The sequence below is a fragment of the Apostichopus japonicus genome, chromosome 16, assembly GCF_037975245.1.
Source record: "Apostichopus japonicus isolate 1M-3 chromosome 16, ASM3797524v1, whole genome shotgun sequence".
NCBI classification, from domain to species: domain Eukaryota; kingdom Metazoa; phylum Echinodermata; class Holothuroidea; order Aspidochirotida; family Stichopodidae; genus Apostichopus; species Apostichopus japonicus.
Genome location: NC_092576.1, coordinates 2,450,723 through 2,469,354, shown reverse-complemented (window position 1 = coordinate 2,469,354; position 18,632 = coordinate 2,450,723). Strand labels below are relative to the sequence as shown.

General features: G+C 38.0%; 2 protein-coding genes across 8 annotated transcripts in view; both read left to right on the top strand.

Annotated features, from left to right (window-relative positions):
• LOC139983650 (uncharacterized) overlaps positions 1-18,632 on the top strand; it is a 468,492-nt gene that overhangs the window by 218,595 nt on the left and 231,265 nt on the right. The window lies entirely within an intron of this gene.
• Positions 4,704-18,632, top strand: part of LOC139983717 (uncharacterized) — a 33,238-nt gene continuing 19,309 nt past the window's right edge. The window contains exons 1-4 of the mRNA XM_071997450.1: positions 4,704-4,884; positions 7,861-7,987; positions 8,619-8,900; positions 9,891-11,446. Coding sequence (XP_071853551.1) covers positions 8,627-8,900; positions 9,891-11,446 — 1,830 coding nt within the window. The 5' untranslated portion in view covers positions 4,704-4,884; positions 7,861-7,987; positions 8,619-8,626. The remainder of the gene's footprint in view (positions 4,885-7,860; positions 7,988-8,618; positions 8,901-9,890; positions 11,447-18,632) is intronic.

The window sequence follows — 18,632 nt, the reverse complement described above, 5'->3', positions numbered from 1 at the left end:
CCCCCCTCCCACCAACCCTAATGTTCATGGGACATGAGGGAACTGATGGAGTATTTGATGAACCTCCACTCTTATACTCGTAGGCTGAGGGTCCGTTTTGCACGTATATGGGCGCGCCTGTTGCATTAGTAGACTAAGTATAACATTCGTGTTACATTTTAATGACTTTCATTGATTAATCTTGTTTAGTGTAATCCGTCTTGTAATTTACCCTGAGGATTACAGGAGAATACTGTGTGTTGTAGTAATATTGATGCGCTTGTGTGTTGTATCCTTGTAAATGCAGGCGACTCGTAGCAGAAATTGAACTCAGCTTACCTCATTTAATTTATCTCGAGGATGCGTTATAAAAGCACATGCCAGTTCTTAAATGATTTGCTACACTTTAAATAGGTACATCGACTGCAAATGTATACTGGCTACATGAGAACGACCAGAAGACTGCGGAGTGTTTTCAAGACTACTTATGGGGGAAACGGGATGAGTTGAAATATTTCCCTCTGCAGGCAAGGTCAATATTGATGAACAAAGACGCTGATAACTGAATAATATCAGCCACATAGCTACAAAATTAATCAACATGCGAAAATCAAACATGAACGAAAGGACCTGACCACTGGGAACGAAACATAACGTCACCATTGTCAATCGACACCAACAGATATGCCCAAGATCCTGAATCAACTGCAGTGTAGACAGCAGCTCAAAAGACGATTTGTACACATTATAGTCAGAAGATCTAGTTGCAAAGTTGTTATAATGTAAAATACAGCATTTGTTTCTTATTGTTTTACAACATGAAGTGAAAGATGATACTTCCTCCTACACTCCTATAAATAGTTCCCTTCCAGGTGGTAATTCGAGTATAAATAGTAGCGTGCACATTTCAAAAGTGGCGAGGGAGGGAATTCAAAGTCCCCACGACTGTTTAAAGTAGAGGGCCGAACTTTTGTGCGAATGAAACATTTGATAAAAAGTGAGCTGCCATCGGGTCATGTAAGCCGGTTAGTAGCCTACTTTGCATGAAGAAACACAATTATGGTTAGATTTCTTATACGGATATCCAAGATCAAGTGGTCCGAATAATCCAGGTTCTCTTACATAAACATAAACAGAAAGCAACCACATAAAAAGAACAAAACAAGTCGTTAGTTCAGATCGAAATATTCCTGATCTGATCTGATCATTTAAGTCAAGCATGATTAAACGGCTTGTTGGCAAATCATTGCGACTTTTGCTGCTTCTTTTTCAGCGCGTACTTCCGAAACCCCTGATGCATGGAAAGCTGTACATAATCGCTGATTACCTCCGGAACAAAACTAACCACGGCGCCCTGAGGGGAGAAAAACGACGTAATGTTAAAAACAGTACGATTAAATCTTAAAACAAGGATATTATGAAAAAACCATTACATAGTTGTTTTTTTCTTCTCTTGCTGGATGTCACTTCTCTTGAGAGTGAGTCTTCGTGGCACTTGAATATTGATCCAGGGTAAGGAAAACATGGTTGGACTTGTTTAGCAATTCGGATTAAATGATCAGAATTTACAAGCAATTACTGAAGTTTAGTCATATGCAGAGTAAATTAACTCACAGACAGTAATTAGAATAAGAAAGCCAGCAGACTTAGTGATTCCTTACCTTATAAATGTATACTGTATATTGATTCACGTAATTGATAGAGCAACTAAGGAAAATGTGTCCTGAAGTCATACCAGAACATAATACCAGATAACGTGGTCATTGCAAAGGTATTAACCATCTGAATGTTGTGACAGATAATAGTCACTTGTGAAAGTGGAGACTCTGTCATCCACTTCAAATGGGAACGGTCAAATCCTATGACAATAGTGAAACAGAAAAGCCATGCATCCTATAAATAATTGCAGATGCAAGCTAACAAAGTTTCCAGACTTTCCAGACCACTGTTGAACTCGAATGACCTTCTATCAACATCATATTTAGGCAAACAGTTAGAACATGTCTGGCGCTAAATGTGCTTGTTGTCCTAAGAAGCACCAAATGTCCAACTGTAAAAGGTTAAGGTGAAGTCTTACATGTTAATTTAATCTCTGAGGTCTTTAATTGAGAATTACTGCAGTTTCGGATATTGTGCACTATTTCTGGTTAAATTTAGATTCAAATGACATCTTAAACAGAATATTAAACCTGTACCAATTACGTTTGGTGAGAGCATGGGTGTATGCCGTGATACTGAGAGCAATGGAATATTGTCCTGACGTAGTGTACACTTTAAGTAGTTACTAATTAGGATAAGTGCAAATCTTTCTCAATTTCATTACAACAATATCATTTAAGATCTGACCGATCCTGTGCTTTCATGAGCACCCTTGCACAAAATGTCATTCTGAAACCCAAAGCTTATTACTGACCACTCTTTAATTCAGAAGAAAGGTTTTCAGGGATTTGATTCCTCCTTAAACAATTATTGACTTGAAGCGAATCAGAAGTCTCAACTTGAAACAAACTTATCCAGCTACAGTGCTTTTGATGTTTTACATGTCTCCCTACCTACACTTAAATGAGCTTTGACTTACGCAAATAATTACCGGCTATTGTATTCATTATGACGTCTGATGAAGTCTTCTTCAAACTTTCCAGAGTGTTACCTCTGTTGAACCCAAATGACCTGTACCTTCCTCCAAAGACAGTAGGGATCTTATACTGCTACTCGCCATACGCTATGTTTCGTTTACCACACGTTGTGAAATACTAATCAAACGTAGGCTAGTTTATATAGACCATGATAATTACTAGGTTAGGTAGGCTAGTACCAGTAGTATGCTACTATAGGTCTACTGTATCAAACCAAAACTTAAATCTTAACTAGTAACTAGGATTGGTCTAGGTCTGTATATGTTACTGTTGGTTCTTTATTAATCTTAGGCATGGAGTCCATTCACTCGGAACCGTAATTAGACGCACAATACTATATCATTTATTGTTTCTAACATCGATGCCTCAAGGTAGGTGTTGCTAGTTTGAAGCTACTGAAGTGAAAATTACATTGTATCTGTAGCAGACTTGTAGTGTGAGTACAACGTCATGAGTAATGACTTCAAGTAGAAAACCCCTCGATAGAGCATGTGTACAACAACATTTGTAACAACTACAAGTCAAATTAAACATTGGTATGACTATGAGAACAACATCATGATTAATGACTACAAGTAAACTTAACCCTTAGTATGAATATGCATACAACAACATGAGTAATGAATAAAGTAGAAAATCCCTTGATATGATCATGAGTACAACATCGTTTGTAATAACTACAAGTCAAATTAAACCTTGGTATGGATATGAGAACAACAGCATGAATAATGATTACAAGTAGAACGCCCCTAGGTATGAGTATGAGTAAAATGCTCGAAAATGCTCTTCAAAAATATCAACATGTCACTAGGATACGGTATCATGTTAGTGACGTAAATTACAACGACAATATTTTGAATGCCAATCTGTATCAACTCAATACATATGTTTTTATGGAACAGAGACGTAAGTAAAGGGTTGAAGAAATATTATCTAGGATATTGCAAAGAATAGAATAGCTTTGTGAAGTCTGAGGAAATCAAGGACGTATCCGGTATTTATTAAAAAGAGTGGATGTCGTCCTATGGACGTTGAAGCCGATGGTTGCTTATAACTACATTTTAAATTGTTTATGGAGTGTACAAGGTGGGAGTTGTGCAGGCCCTCATCCCTTTGGATCCACACATGGGAATTGACAGGAAGTTACGTTGGGTAAAGTAGTACATAATATGTTACTATTTTTGACATGTTTTCTAGCAACTAAATTAATGAACTTATACCCTACATAGACCTTCATACAATGGTTTCTGCTATGTTCTTGCGAATTAAACCACTTCCTGAAAACAAAATTATTCGGGTTTTTTACTCTCAACTTCATGGAGTTTGGATGGTCTAAATTCTATAAAAGCTTACATATCATTACACTTTTTTGGAGGACCGAAATTGCAAATAAACCAGTACATATCTCTTCACTTGTTTGGAGGGCCGAAATTGCATATATACTAGTGTATAATCCCCATCACATATAATCTTGAAATACAGATAAGCTACGTTTTACTATTTGCTCTCCTTCAATGTAAAATATATGTTGTTTTTTTCGGTTGACACATCGTACTACTGATCAGGCTTACTCGTTATTTACTGAAGCCTATAATTATATGGTTGCATGGTAAAGGCTGAACGTTATTCATTCCTGGCAACAATACACCTTATCTTAGTTTGTACGAGATATTTCTTACTATATTAGTATTAGGTTTTACCCTGGCGGGTGATAAATTACCGTGGTTTTTATCACCTAATATGCCCCATATGCTAGCACCACCATAATGTCAGCACAACCCGCTGATGCAAAAGTCATAAATGAACCATAAAAAGTTGTAAAGTCTACATTTCAAATCTGATAAAAATAAGTTGAACAACTTCTTGACGAATATGTAAATATGAACATCGAGCTCAACCAATATATCAATATATCACCTCATATACCCCATATGCTAGCACCACCATAATGTAAGCACAACCCGCTGATGCAAAAGTCATAAATGAACCATAAAAAGTTGTAAAGTCTACATTTCAAATCTGATAAAAATAAGTTGAACAACTTCTTGACGAATATGTAAATATGAACATCGAGCTAAACCAATAACCAGTAAGACGATAGAGACGTTTGGTATTTAGCCAGTCGCCATTTTGAATAAGGAGTGTTCACTGAATACCGGCCGTACCTTATTGCTATTTCTTCAAGTAAACGGAGAAGATTGCCGTGATTTCAATTATGCATTTTGATAATCACATTTCTATCTGACACGGTGAACAACTTTCCTCTTAGGTAAGTATTTTTTCATGAATATTTCTCGAATTTTATGAATCATGCCTGGTGTTTGAAATGGCGGACCTCTCCACAATAATCCATAACACATTACACGTTTTACTATTTAGCATTTCAAATATTAAGGAAATCGACTGTAGCCACGACTTTATATGCTAATATGACATAGTGGAAAACAATCTACCCTCAGAGCCGGTTGATACTTTGATAGCTATTTTCAATGTACACGAAATTCTCTTTAACAATGTGGAAATCGTATAAAGACACAATATCGTCATTCACGAAGTCCGTTTCTTGTCCAGACCACCAGTTTCTGTAACTATGTTATCAAGAATAACGATCATACTACTCCTTAATGTTGAAAAGCGATCTAATGTCACAGCAAGTATAACTATACAGAAAGAAAATATTCAGAAAATCAAGTAATTATGGGATAGGAAGCTAGTTAACTAACAATGACACACAGAGTGTCCGTGATATTAATATCTTTCGTAAGAATGATTGCAAACTTATATCATATACACATAACTAATATTTAACAATAGTTGGATAGTACTGTTAACTTCTTGTTTGCCGGCGGCAATAATTTGTTTCTAATAATTCAGTCAATTAATATCAAGGGCAATGAGTTGCACTAACGATACAGAATTATTTTAAACTACGGTATTATGTTTTATTATTGTTTTCTATAAAAGTTGAACCATTAACGTAACCCTTCATGCCTGTTATTGGCTACTGTTTTACTGTAATAGTTAATCATATTTGTGATAGTATGTATATATAAATGGATATAGTTTTAGTTATTCTTGTAATATTTACTGTTAATGAATCAAACAACAGGCTCATATGGATTGATCTAAAGTAGTAACATGCATTAGAAATATTACTAATAAAGCAGGACACAAATACAATAAAACTCAACCCCGGCCTTCTGTGACTAAAATGTATCACAACTTAAGGCTTATAAAGGTATGCAATAACATGCAAACATATTTTTATTGTACCTTCCTATATCATATTTCTCAGTAATGGCTATGGCTTAAAGGTTTTCCTGTTAATTTTAACAGTATTCAAATATAATTATACTACAAATTTAAAAACGCTCCTCTACTGACATCTGCTTTCGTTATACTAAAGATGAGTTTGTTTGTTCTTGCAGTAGACATTTCACTCAATCATTTCCTCTGTATTATGAAAAGTATGCGCAGTATATAGATGGTATATTATTTGGAAGATTGAGGTAAAATTTATAACATTCAACCAATGTTGCCATCAAACTTATTTTAATTTGAATTAATTCAGCATTCAATGAATTTAAAGCAAATTATCTATCAGATCATGTAAAAGTAGAGTCTTCCAAAGTAAAGATTCGGTGATAAACTTAACAAGACATTAGTCTTATACTATAGAGGGATATCTCTGTTTGTGTTTAATTATTAATGCTGCTACCAAACTTATTTAGTTTGAATAAACTCAGCATTCAATGAAGGCAAATTTTCTATCAGATCATGTAAAAGTAGAGTCCCTCTGAACTAAAGATTCATTTATCAACTAATAAGACATTATTCTTGTACTATAGAGGAATATCTCTGTTTGTGTTTAATTATTAATGTTCTGCAAATTAAATGACAATTTGTGTAAATTCTGTTCTATTCATTTTCGGTTTGGGTGCACTTAGACTGTACTGGGGTTTGTACTACCATTTGCACTGGTTTACAAACTAATCAAAGCAAACAAACTCTTTAGGCGTTTACGATAAGAATTTATTTACCGCCCGATCATTTCATATTCTCACTGCGAGCTCAAATGACAACACACCATCAAGTATAGTTAAAGGATCATTACATTATTATAATGTGATTATAAACTGAGCTTTATAATACACAAAGTTTGTGATCTCGAGGTAACTACAAAATTTCGGTTTCCGTTCTAGCTTTTGAATTTATTTGTTGCTTTTACAAACCGCATTTATAATATCTCAGTTATTCCTTCTTAATTGTACTAATAACTCGTTTGATCAAAGTATTCCAGGTCAACTTCGCACGTCATAATGGAGAGTGGCAGTCTTAATTTTCTTCGTAAAACTCGTTTTACAGTTTACGTACTAAAAGAGGCAATATTTAATAAGAAGTTTTCATGTTGTTTGTATTTAAACTGCAAGACCTCCTGATGTCACACTATAAATTTAGTTAGCTCTCGAAGGCCAAACGTTAACTTGGTTGCCTGATAATATCATGATTTTATCTATAGATCTTAAAAGTTCTCGTCAAATAAGCACTAATTAATATCTTGGATATTTTATAAATATCAAAGTTTAATAGTTCCTCTCAGCATATTTGTGCAACACGTTCTTAAAGTCTGTATAATTCTTTCAGACAAGTTTGCCTCATATTGATTTGGATTTTCAATGCCGAACTGTTGAATGTTTGAAGAGTTTAGTCTGAAGTATAAATCTGATGAAAGAGCAATTAGGCGAATATATAAATATGAACCTTGAGCTCGGTCAATAACCAGGTCTACATTACAGAACGTTTATTATTCGGTTAGTATACCGTTCGCCATTTTGCTAAAGTTCATGGGGAGGAGAATGCTCTCATCTCCATTATATAGTTTATTGTCTTGAATCTGATTTATATAGTGAACTACATTAAGTTTCTTCTCAGGTCGGTCAGTATATTGTGTACTTGTTGAATCTAGGCAGCAAACGTTGTTTACTACTGCGTTGGATCACCGGGCCATGCATCATTTAGCCGCATAGTGTTTTTTCTTTACATGAATTAAATATAAGGAGGGTGTCTCATATATTAATCTATAAATTGGATTCCTAGAAATCTAAAATACCTGTTTTTTTTTAAAACTGTAATGTAAGTCAGGATATTTGGAAGGCAAACTTTGAACAATAATTGGTTCTTTTGTGTACACAATTCGGTAACAAAGTTTTACAAAACATGTTTTCATACGATTCTTTGCTAATAGCGGAACATTCATCCCACAGAAGTTACTGTTATAACAAACGATATTGGAAACGAACTTTCATGAAACAGTCAAGAAGGATTATATATGCTTTCGTGATCCAGGTCATTATCAGACCGCTCACGTACAAGTAGATATTAAACCGTATATTGAAATAATGAATAAAGACGGCATATTTGCAGCTTTATTATTACTTTGTATTTATACATAGAAGAAATAAAAGCTATAGAATCACGAATGTTACCGCTTCTGTGGCCGAGTGGATTACGGCGTTGGCATTTGAAGCAATGAGGCTTATCAATCGGGAGGTTCGGGGTTCGATCCCTGTCCGGATCATAGTAAGGTGGGTTTTCCGTGCAAGAGCAATGTACGGTTTTACCATCTGAAATGACTTTCCAAAATAAGGAGAAAAACATTCTAAATTTGAGATGAAATGTTGAATTGGAAGCCACCCGACGTGAAAGGTGTAATCAATAAGCCCCTACAGGCTTCTCACACATTCCTAATCGCCTAGGCGTCGTAAAAATACCTGCCGTATTATTATTATGAATTACCAACGTGCTCTGCGGTGCAATATGATTTGCCTTTGGTTAGTTGAAGTTACTTTTAACATTTTAAGCTCCTTTTGTCGAGTTCTTCGATACGTGGTTTAGTTGATAAACATATATAGAGTGTCAAAGCCTAGGTACATATCAATGAGCTGAATGTTTTCCATAAGGCTACATCGACTTTGACTGAGTTTCTTCCGTTACTTATTCAAGGTCAAAATATGGGAAATCGAAGTTCAAAGAAGAAAAGTTCGAAGAGAGGACTTAAAACAGACACAACACCAGGAGCTTATCGGAACTCACAATCACCTGAACTGAGGGATGCCTCGTCACCAAGACAACCATTTCAAAGTGAAGCATCTGCATCACAATTTGAGAGTATTCCACACCGTGAGACCCCCGCAGCATCATCTTCAACAAACACAAACTTCCGAGCATCTTATAAACAAACTACCCCTGTCAGAAAGAAGTATTCAGACCCACTGACTATAGAAGGTAGGCAATATTGTTTAGCTTTGCAGCATCACCTGCGACAGCTTGACGATTTCTTAGTGACTATTGTCACACTATTCTTACTTGTTTGATTCAAGGACTGGGAGGGGAGGAGGATGTAGGGGCATGTAAGGACAGATTACCGACAACTGTATCAATCAATGACTAATCTCGTCCCCATCTGCCCAGCGTTCTATTCTTAGAAACATTGTTTAGGTAGGAATACCATTCACTTTAATGTGGTGGTGTCAACTTCAGCTTATTAACTTCAGTAACTTCAAACGTCAGTATTGAATTGTCACTTGATTGTATAATGAAAAAACTCGAGTTGTGATGCAATGTAAAATAACCCACACTTTTTATCTAAAACGTAGTTTACCTACTGCATTACCACATATCATTTTTTCTTTACATAATGCAATGGTTAAATCCTTGCTTGACGTATGCGTCTGGTCGATTTTCATGCTCGCAAAGCTTTGATATTTTGAAACCGTGATACCACATTTCGTGTTTGCAACTCCGTGTCTTTTACTTAAGGTGTATCGTAAACTCATATAAAATACATAAAATACGCGTTCCATGAAACATCCATGATGCGGCTTTTATGTTTAGGAAGAAAAAGCACCGATTCAATTAGTTAAGAATCGAAATGTAAACTGAATTAATTTAAAATATGGATTCTAATGAATCTAAATGACGAAATAGAATTGATAAAAAGGGTACACCAACTCCATACATACTCACGTTAATATGCGTATTATATTAAAAGTTAATATTCCAATTAAGACACCAATTTGAATTTCCACCATATTACTTACACCAACATTAAGAAACTCTCTAAGATGCGTTGTAAGATCAACTGACTGATCAGTCGGTTCTTCAACGGTCAATGATTGCATTACTTTATTTATAACCAAAGAATCTATCTTGCTGGTGATGTGTTGGCCTGTTTGTTTCGTTTATTAATCATTGTTTGTTTTATTTTTCTCACAGATAAGAAACAAATACTCATTGATGGGCTTAAAGAGAAGTATAAACTTTACTATGACTCCGTAAAACCTTTACCCTATATACAGGACAGACTTTTTTGTGTAAATACGATATTTGTCGAGAGCGGTGTGGTTGCACTGAGTGACAGTGCTACATCGTATGGTATAGATGCATCATGGGAACAGTTAGATTCTTACAAAAATATATTCAATGATCCTCATAGAAGGTGTAACAGACGTATCATCGAAGGAGAGCCTGGGTATGGGAAGTCTACTCTTACCCTGCAGTTAGCATATGACTGGTGTAATGGTGTCCAAGATTCACCTCTCGCTGACGTAGAGATTCTTATTTTACTCAGACTTAGACAGTTGGGTAATGTTCCGTCAATCTATAGAGCGATCAAGCGATATTTGGTGCCAAGAGAATACAGGGTCAAGGAGAGAGACATCAAGGAGATACTCGAAAGTTGCAAGTCAGTAGCATTTCAGTTAGATGGCTATGATGAATACCCAGGCAGAGACACCAACGAGAAAAGTGTGTACGGCTTGAAAACAGATGATGATGAGGAAAATGACGTAGGACGCATTATCAAGTACAAGATGTTCCAAGAATCTGACGTTACCTTGACAACCAGGTATCTACCTAATGAGTATGACAGAGCCAAAACCAAACGATTTAAACTTACTGGTTTTGATGAGACTGCGCGTGATCAGTACATCCGTAAGGCTGTTTGTGGAGATGATGAGGTAGCTATTGCTAAAGTTAAGAAAGGTCTCAAGGAAAATGTCATTCTTGATGACCTCTGCCAGATTCCTCTCTTATTTACTATGTTTTCTCACATGACTCATGAAATAGAGGGTTTTCAGAAATTTAAATCTGTTACTGACTTCCTTCGCCACGCGATGAATTGCTTTCACAGTCACACGAGAAACAAATCCAAAGATTTCAATGCTAAAGAATACTCAAAATTCTTAGAGCATAATCACAGTGAACTTGATAAAATCGCTCTCGAAGGGCTCAGTAAAGAGAATCAACAGATAACTTGGAGCCAAGTAGAATTCCTCCAACGACTCGGTCAAGATTTTTATGATCAGTACATTCTTGTTGGTATCCTAGTAGAAGAGGAGATGTATGATATTGCAGATGGACAGACACCTGGTAAGAGCGATAAGATGAAGATTGAAGTAAGGTTTTACCATAAACTATTCTGTGAATGGTTCGCGTCATTTCGTGTGGTGGATATCCTATGCAAGGTGGAAGATTCAACTGACCTGGAACCAATTCTTGGGAAGATGGATCCATTTGATCTCCAATACGTCTTTCGATTCGCTTGTGGGTTGAATTCCACCGCTGGCAAGAAAATCATCGAATATTTGAAAAGCAAGAAAGATGGAGACAAGTTTGCAATCCTTTGCATCTTGGAACAGAGTGGAAATGTTGAAGGCATCGTAGACACTGTCAAAGAGCTCTGCTCAAGACGAGTCAAGATCAGTAAAGAGCACAGCAAGTTACTGCAGAGGTCTACCATACAGCTCCTGCAGATAGCATCAAGCCATGAAGTAAGCAAACTTTTACATACTTTTGTCACCTACAGTTTTGGGAAATGCTAACCGAGAAACATTTTCCCCTTGATGATATTTTTTCTAATAGGACTCTCAGATTAAATTTAATTTATATTTGGTAGTTTTGAATACCCTAAGAGAGGTCCCACTGTAGTCTTAGTATGAATAATTTTCGATATTTGTATACATTTGCATTTACACTGCACTCAGATAAAGAAAAGAAATCCACCCTGCAGCATGACAGAATTAAATATCACTTTATCAAAATCGTTCAACCAAATTGTTTCTCTTATACATGATAGTGCATATCTCACGAAATCAATGCAAGTTCAAATTGTATGTTACAGTCCATACATTCCAAATAAATGATAATGATCTCAACTAATCAGCCTCAACGGTACCTCATTCTGGAACACTGGAACCGTTATTAGAGAGAAATAGAATTGTACTTGTATGGAGCAGTAGTTACAATTCTGCTTATTGAGCTTATAACTAAAATAAGCAGAGGTATTTAAAACGATTATAACTGAATGCTAAAGAATTATAGTTCATCGATCAAAAATCAAGTTTAATAACATATTTGGGGGTAGTACGAAGAATAGCAGTTCACAGTAATATAGTCAGCTTGTGTAGGGAAACAGATCAGGTATCTGTAAGAATAGATGAAGCAAAAGTATTAGGAATTTATGTCATGGCATACTCAAGCCTTAGACTATGTAATCGAACATTAATGTGATCTCTAAAAAACAGTAGCCTGGCACTGTCATAGCTACTCAGTACCTTGGCACTGTCACATCTATTCAGTACATTGGTACCTTCACAGCTATTCAGTACCCTGCCAATGTCGCAGCTACTCAGTACCTTGCTACTATCACAGCTACTCACTAAGTTGGTACTATCACATCTATTCAGTAACCTGACACTGTCTGAGGTACTCAGTCACTTGTTACTGTCACAGCTATTCAGTACCTTGGCACTGTCACATTGATTCAGTACATTGGTACTGCCACAGCTATTCAGTATCCTGCCAATGTCGACTCTACTCAGTATTTTGCTACTATCACAGCTACACAGTACGTTGATACTATCACATCTATTAAGTAACCTGACACTGTCCGATGTACTCAGTCACTTGGTACTGTCACAGCTATTCAGTACCTTGGCACTGTCGCAGCTACTCAGTACATTGGTACTGCCACAGCTATTCAGTACCCCAACAATGTCGACTCTACTCAGGATTTTGCTACTATCACAGCTACACAGTACGTTGATACTATCACATCTATTAAGTAACCTGACACTGTCCGATGTACTCAGTCCCTTGGCAATGTCACAGTGATTCAGTACATTGGTAATGGCACAGCTATTCAGTACCATGAAACTGTCGCAGTTACTCAGTATTTAGCTACTATCACAGCTGCTCAGTACGTTGGTACTATCACAACTATTCAGTAACCTGACACTGTCTGATGTACTCAGTCACTTGGTACTGTCACAGCTATTCAGTACCTTGGCACTGTCACATTGATTCAATACATTGTTACGGTCACAGCTATTCAGTACCATTGAACTGTCGCAGTTACCCAGTATTTAGCTACAATCACAGCTGCTAAGTACGTTGGTACTATCACATCTATTCAGTAACCTGACACTGTCTGATGTACTCAGTAACTTGGCACTGTCACAGCTACCCTGACACCGACTCAGCTACTAAGTACCTTGACACTATCAGAGCTACTCAGTAACCTAGCACTGTCACAAATTCTCAGTACCCCTGGGACTGTCATGTATACTAAGTACCATGGTACTGACACAACTATTCAGTTGCCATGGCACTGTCAAAACTACTCAGTATCCTTGCACTGTCACAGCTGTATGTACCCTGAAACTGTCACAGCTAGTCAGTACCAACTACTGTCACAGCTACCTAGCACCACGACACTGTCACAGCTAGTCAGTACCATGGCACTGTCACAGGTAATAACTATTTTGGTACTTTCATAGCTACTCAGAACCCATTCACTTTCAGAACTACTCGGTACACCTGAAACTGTCAGGGACACTCAGTGCCTTTGCACTGTCACATCTCATATGTACCCTGGCACTGTCACAACTACTCAGTTACCATGGTACTGTCAAAACTACTCAGTATCCTCCCACTATCACAGCTACTCAGTGTCCCTGGCACTGTCAGGGATAGTAAGTAACCTGTCACTGTTGGAGCTTCTCAGTACCCTGGCACCGTCACTGCTAATCAGTACTCCTGGTACTCTCAGCGATACTCGGTGCACTGGCACAGTCAGAACTACTTAGTACCATGACACAGTCACAGCTACCAAGTACCTTGACACTGTCACAGTTACTCAGCACCCTGGAAAGATCACATCTACTCTCAGTACCTTGGCACTGTCACAGCTAACCAGTACCTTGACAAGCGGTCACAGTTACTCAGTACGTTGGTGCTGTCACATATCAAGTACCTTGGTACATGCCACGACTACTCAGTACCCATGGCACGGTCACAGCTACTCATTGCCCTGACACTGTCAGAGCTACCCAGTACCTCAGTTCTACCACAGCTAATCAGTATTTTGAAACTGTCACAGCTACCCAGCCCCCTGAAAAGATCACAGCTACTCTCAGTACAATGACACTGTCACAACTACCCAGTACCTTGGCACTGTCACAGCTAACCGGTACCTTGACAAACGGTCACAGTTACTCAGTACGATGGTGCTGTCACATATCAAGTACCTTGGCACATGTCACGACTACTCAGTACCAATGGCACGGTCACAGCTACTCATTGCCCTGACACTGTCAGTGCTACCCAGTACCTCAGTACTACCACAGCTAATCAGTATTTTGAAACTGTCACAGCTACTTAGCCCCCTGAAAAGATCACATCTACTCTCAGTACAATGACACTGTCACAACTACCCAGTACCTTGGCACTGTCACAGCTAACCGGTACCTTAACAAGCGGTCACAGTTACTCAGTACGTTAATTGGTGCTGTCACATGTCAAGTACATTGGCACATGTCACGACTACTCAGTACCCATGGCACGGTCACAGCTACTCATTGCCCTGACACTGTCAGAGCTACCCAGTACCTCTGTACTACCACAGCTAATCAGTATTTTGACAATGGCACAGCTATACAGTACCCTGAAAAGATCACAGCTACTCTCAGTACAATGACACTGTCACAACTACCCAGTACCTTGGCACTGTCACAGTTACTCAGTACGTTGGTACTGTCACAGCTACTGAGTACCCTGGCATTGTCACAACTACTCAGTACTCCTGGCACGGTCAGGGCTGTGAGATCGCGCCATCCCATCGGGCACATTGGGTCTTTTGTTTGTAAATGCAGTGAGTCTTACTTATATATGCAGTTTGTGAAACTCTTTCATGACAGTCAGTTCAGAAGTGATCCGTCGCCAAAACAACTCCGATTCATCGCAACGTCTGTTAAAAGAAATATAAAAATATAAACCCTTATTCAGGGTATATTCATTATGCAAACGAATCGCAACTATATGTTGTCTCTGTAAATTGAGTCTGTACCTAAACTAGTTGTTTGACAAATAAAGCGTTATATTACGTGATTGTTAACTGTTCATGACTTTAGAATGTTACTCAGCTCCTCCCACAATGCACCACCATATATTTTGAAAGTAGCGAACATGTTCACTTTGTGCTATACAGAATTGCGCCCTCTGTTACATTAATGTGTGCAAGAGCAATCTATGACACTGATGTTTCCATGATGCAGACACTTTTCTTGCGCGAGGTATATTATGTCATTGTGAGAGGAATGACCCAATGTACGTACGTACGGTATGTTCGTCCACTGTTCCAGCAATCTCGCTGAATTATAAGCTCATATATTCTCACTGGCATTGTCCTGTTAAGGACGATCTTTCTATAACCAGAAATATAATAATCATAATAACCCACAGATGGACAATACCGTCCTACTGAAGGAAGGAATCGCGATATCTGAAGGCGTGTGGAATAGACTATGCACTGCTGGGATAGGGAGAAATTGTGACATACACAGTTTGAAAGAGAACGTAATATATTTACTTTGACAACTAAGCATTATATTGCATAATTGTAAATTGCGCGTGAGTTTCGGATATGTTGCTCCCACAATGCATCATGGTCGAACCTGTCTCCGTCGGTGCGTTCAAATTACACATGCATATGTACGATGTCAATTATAGTTATGACAGCGATTATTGGTAAGTTATTCTTGTATCCGTGTTTGCTGTATTGGAATTATGGCCTGTCTTAAAACAATTTAAAATCAATTCTGACAATTTAGTTATAGAATGCTCCGATCATTGATAAATACTATATCAGGGAGTATAGCTATCCACAAAGCATGTATTTATTCCAAATACGCCCAAAACCGTTCATTAAAAATCCTACTTGCGATCTTGGACTATATTATGATGTACTATCGCGTGACCATGTGTGTAAATGTCCAGAGATCGTACACTTTACATTAATTGTGCCAGTAAGTAACTATGGGTAAAACGAAGGTCATGGGATTCAATGTATTATCAATTTTCAAGAAAGAATGCCAATATTATATTCGGCTCCTTTTGAAATAATGTTGAAGAAGGTTCATGGTTTCGGTTGTACCGCACATACATGTTGTATATTTATGTACTATACAATATAAGATTTACAATATCTCTTTTCAAGTGAGTGATTTTGATAGCACTTGTTTTTATTCTGCCCTCACGATGGGGATATTAACGCCGCCTACACCCTCCCCCGCCGAGAAGTAAACATAGTCCAGGTTCCTGACCCGGTAGTTTAATAGGAGTCTTATACGATATAAATAGGATGACAGCCAGTACAGTCTGCTTCCATTTGTGATCTTTTGGCAAACATTCGATGAGATATAATGACGTACAGATAGACAACAACTTTCACTTACACAGAATTAGTGGCGGTACGAATGAAATCGGTGCACTATCAACCCATCAACTGCCGAACGAGATCATTGCACTACCTTTCATTGGAAATCTCCTTGACCAAAAAATACACTCTAATGCATTTGTACGGCTTGAAACTAAATAATGCTCATGTATGACGTAGTCCTTCCCAAATTATGTGTTAATGACGAAATACACACAGTTAGTTATCAATGGTATATATGTTCCCGTACTCGGATGGCGAATTACGCAGTGTATCTGGATAGCATAATGAGTTTAAATAAGGCTAAGGAATCCTTTTTTGTGCAGAGCTCCATTGAAGGCTCTTAACCAATAATTACTGCGATTTATTAATTATATACCTTCACACACCGAATATATTTTATCTCTACTTTAGAGTAAGTCTTTACGCGGTTCCTCAATGTTCGCCTGAATAGGCCTATATGCTAAATGGTTTCCTTCCTTGGTTTGTACATCGTGACCTGACTGTAGCTACAACACTCATATTTCAGTATAGCATTTTAGAAGGAACAATTGTAGAAATTGTAGCCCTGAAGAAACTATTTGGTAGATTCCGCCATTTATTTCCAAAGTTTTACTTTAATTTTCACTATCGATCGCTTCTTGAATAGCGTCTTATTAACAGCGGGAAAGCAAAGTACTGCTAAACTTTTAAAAAACGTGTTTGACTTGTGTGAAAACATCGAAGTATCGAACATTTCCACTGATGCTATTACAGAGCTGCGCCCTTTATTACAGTCATTCGCGCAAGGTACATAAATGGTTCTGACGTACGCATGTGGCAGAAATTTTCCTTGCGCAGGTTACATACGATATCAGGGGAGGATTGAACGTATACACACACGATGTTCCGCAATCTCACAGAATTCTAAGTTTTAACCATTTAGTGCTTACGTCCAGGGCCGTCTTAAGAGATCACCGGGCCCTGGGCCCGGCAATGGAGCGGGGCCCCTCAATCAATTGAGTTCGAAAAAAGTTGCGTGAAAAATTGACATCCTTGACAATCGCTCAAGCATAGACATGCCTGCATTTACCACCCCTCCCTTTGTCGCCCATAAAGCATAAAACTTTAGCTGAATAACATACGTGATATATCTAAAAAATACATTTTAGAAGAGGAATCTTCCAGTTGCCCTCCATCCCTTCCCTAACAATACTGGACTCACCATTTGTAACACCCTTGTGTTGAGTCTTTCAACTGAAAGGGGGGTGTAGGCGGTTTTACACTATCTAACGCAACGTAGTCGCCAAGAACATGAAGTATTTTTAGCATGCTCCTCATGGTGAAACGTAATTGCACCTATATTAGGTGAAGTGAGTGTACTGTTAATAGTAAGAGAGACTAGCGTCGGTTCTTATGACCAACTAGACCGGTTTCTGCCCTCAAACTTTATAGGAGGAGCTTCATCAGTAGTAGCCTTTGAATATTTTATATTCGGCCTGGGCGTCTCGTTCTCAAAATGCATCTATTTTCTGTGCACGAGTTTTTATGGACTCATAAAAAAAAACTTCGTGTGAACCTTGAGAGTCAGCTGATTCTTTGCTAGCAAACCTTGAGTTAACAAGTAAATCTTTGAGATTTTGGTCCCTTTAGTAGGCTAGAATCGGTTCTTTTGGAAACAGTTTGGATAATTCCGCGTGTTGCGAGATTAAGTGCCAATGTTTCAAAAGTGTTTTTTTTTTTTTCAAATGCGTGGTTTTGATATGGGGTGTATAGGTGGGTTTGAACACAAGTGGTGGTTCCTTTTGTTTAGGTTTGGTAGTGAGGTATTGCCCACGGTTTTCAAATTTTACGCCTTTCGTGGCTGAGGCAATTTCCTCTTTCTTATAGTTATGGAGTAACAGTTTCTCTGTGTAAGCCTTCGGGGCATTGTATATTCCAGGGTTGCCAACTCAGATTCGAATATTTAATGTCAAACTCTCAAGGTTTCACCAACTCTCGTCACAAGTTGTCAAGTATCGAATTCAATCAGGCATAATGGCCTATTCAATAAGTTTTCCTCCCAGATTAAGACATGGGGTTACTACGATCGCGGGCCCTGACATCGCGGGGCCCTGGGCCAGGGCCCAGTGGGCCCATGCGTTAAGACGGCCCTGCTTACGTCGCACTTACATTGTGCCATTAGCGACTTTCCTCCTATAACCAGAAATACGAGAAAATCATAATAATCTCATAACGTGGCCAACCAAAGTAAGGAATCCTAC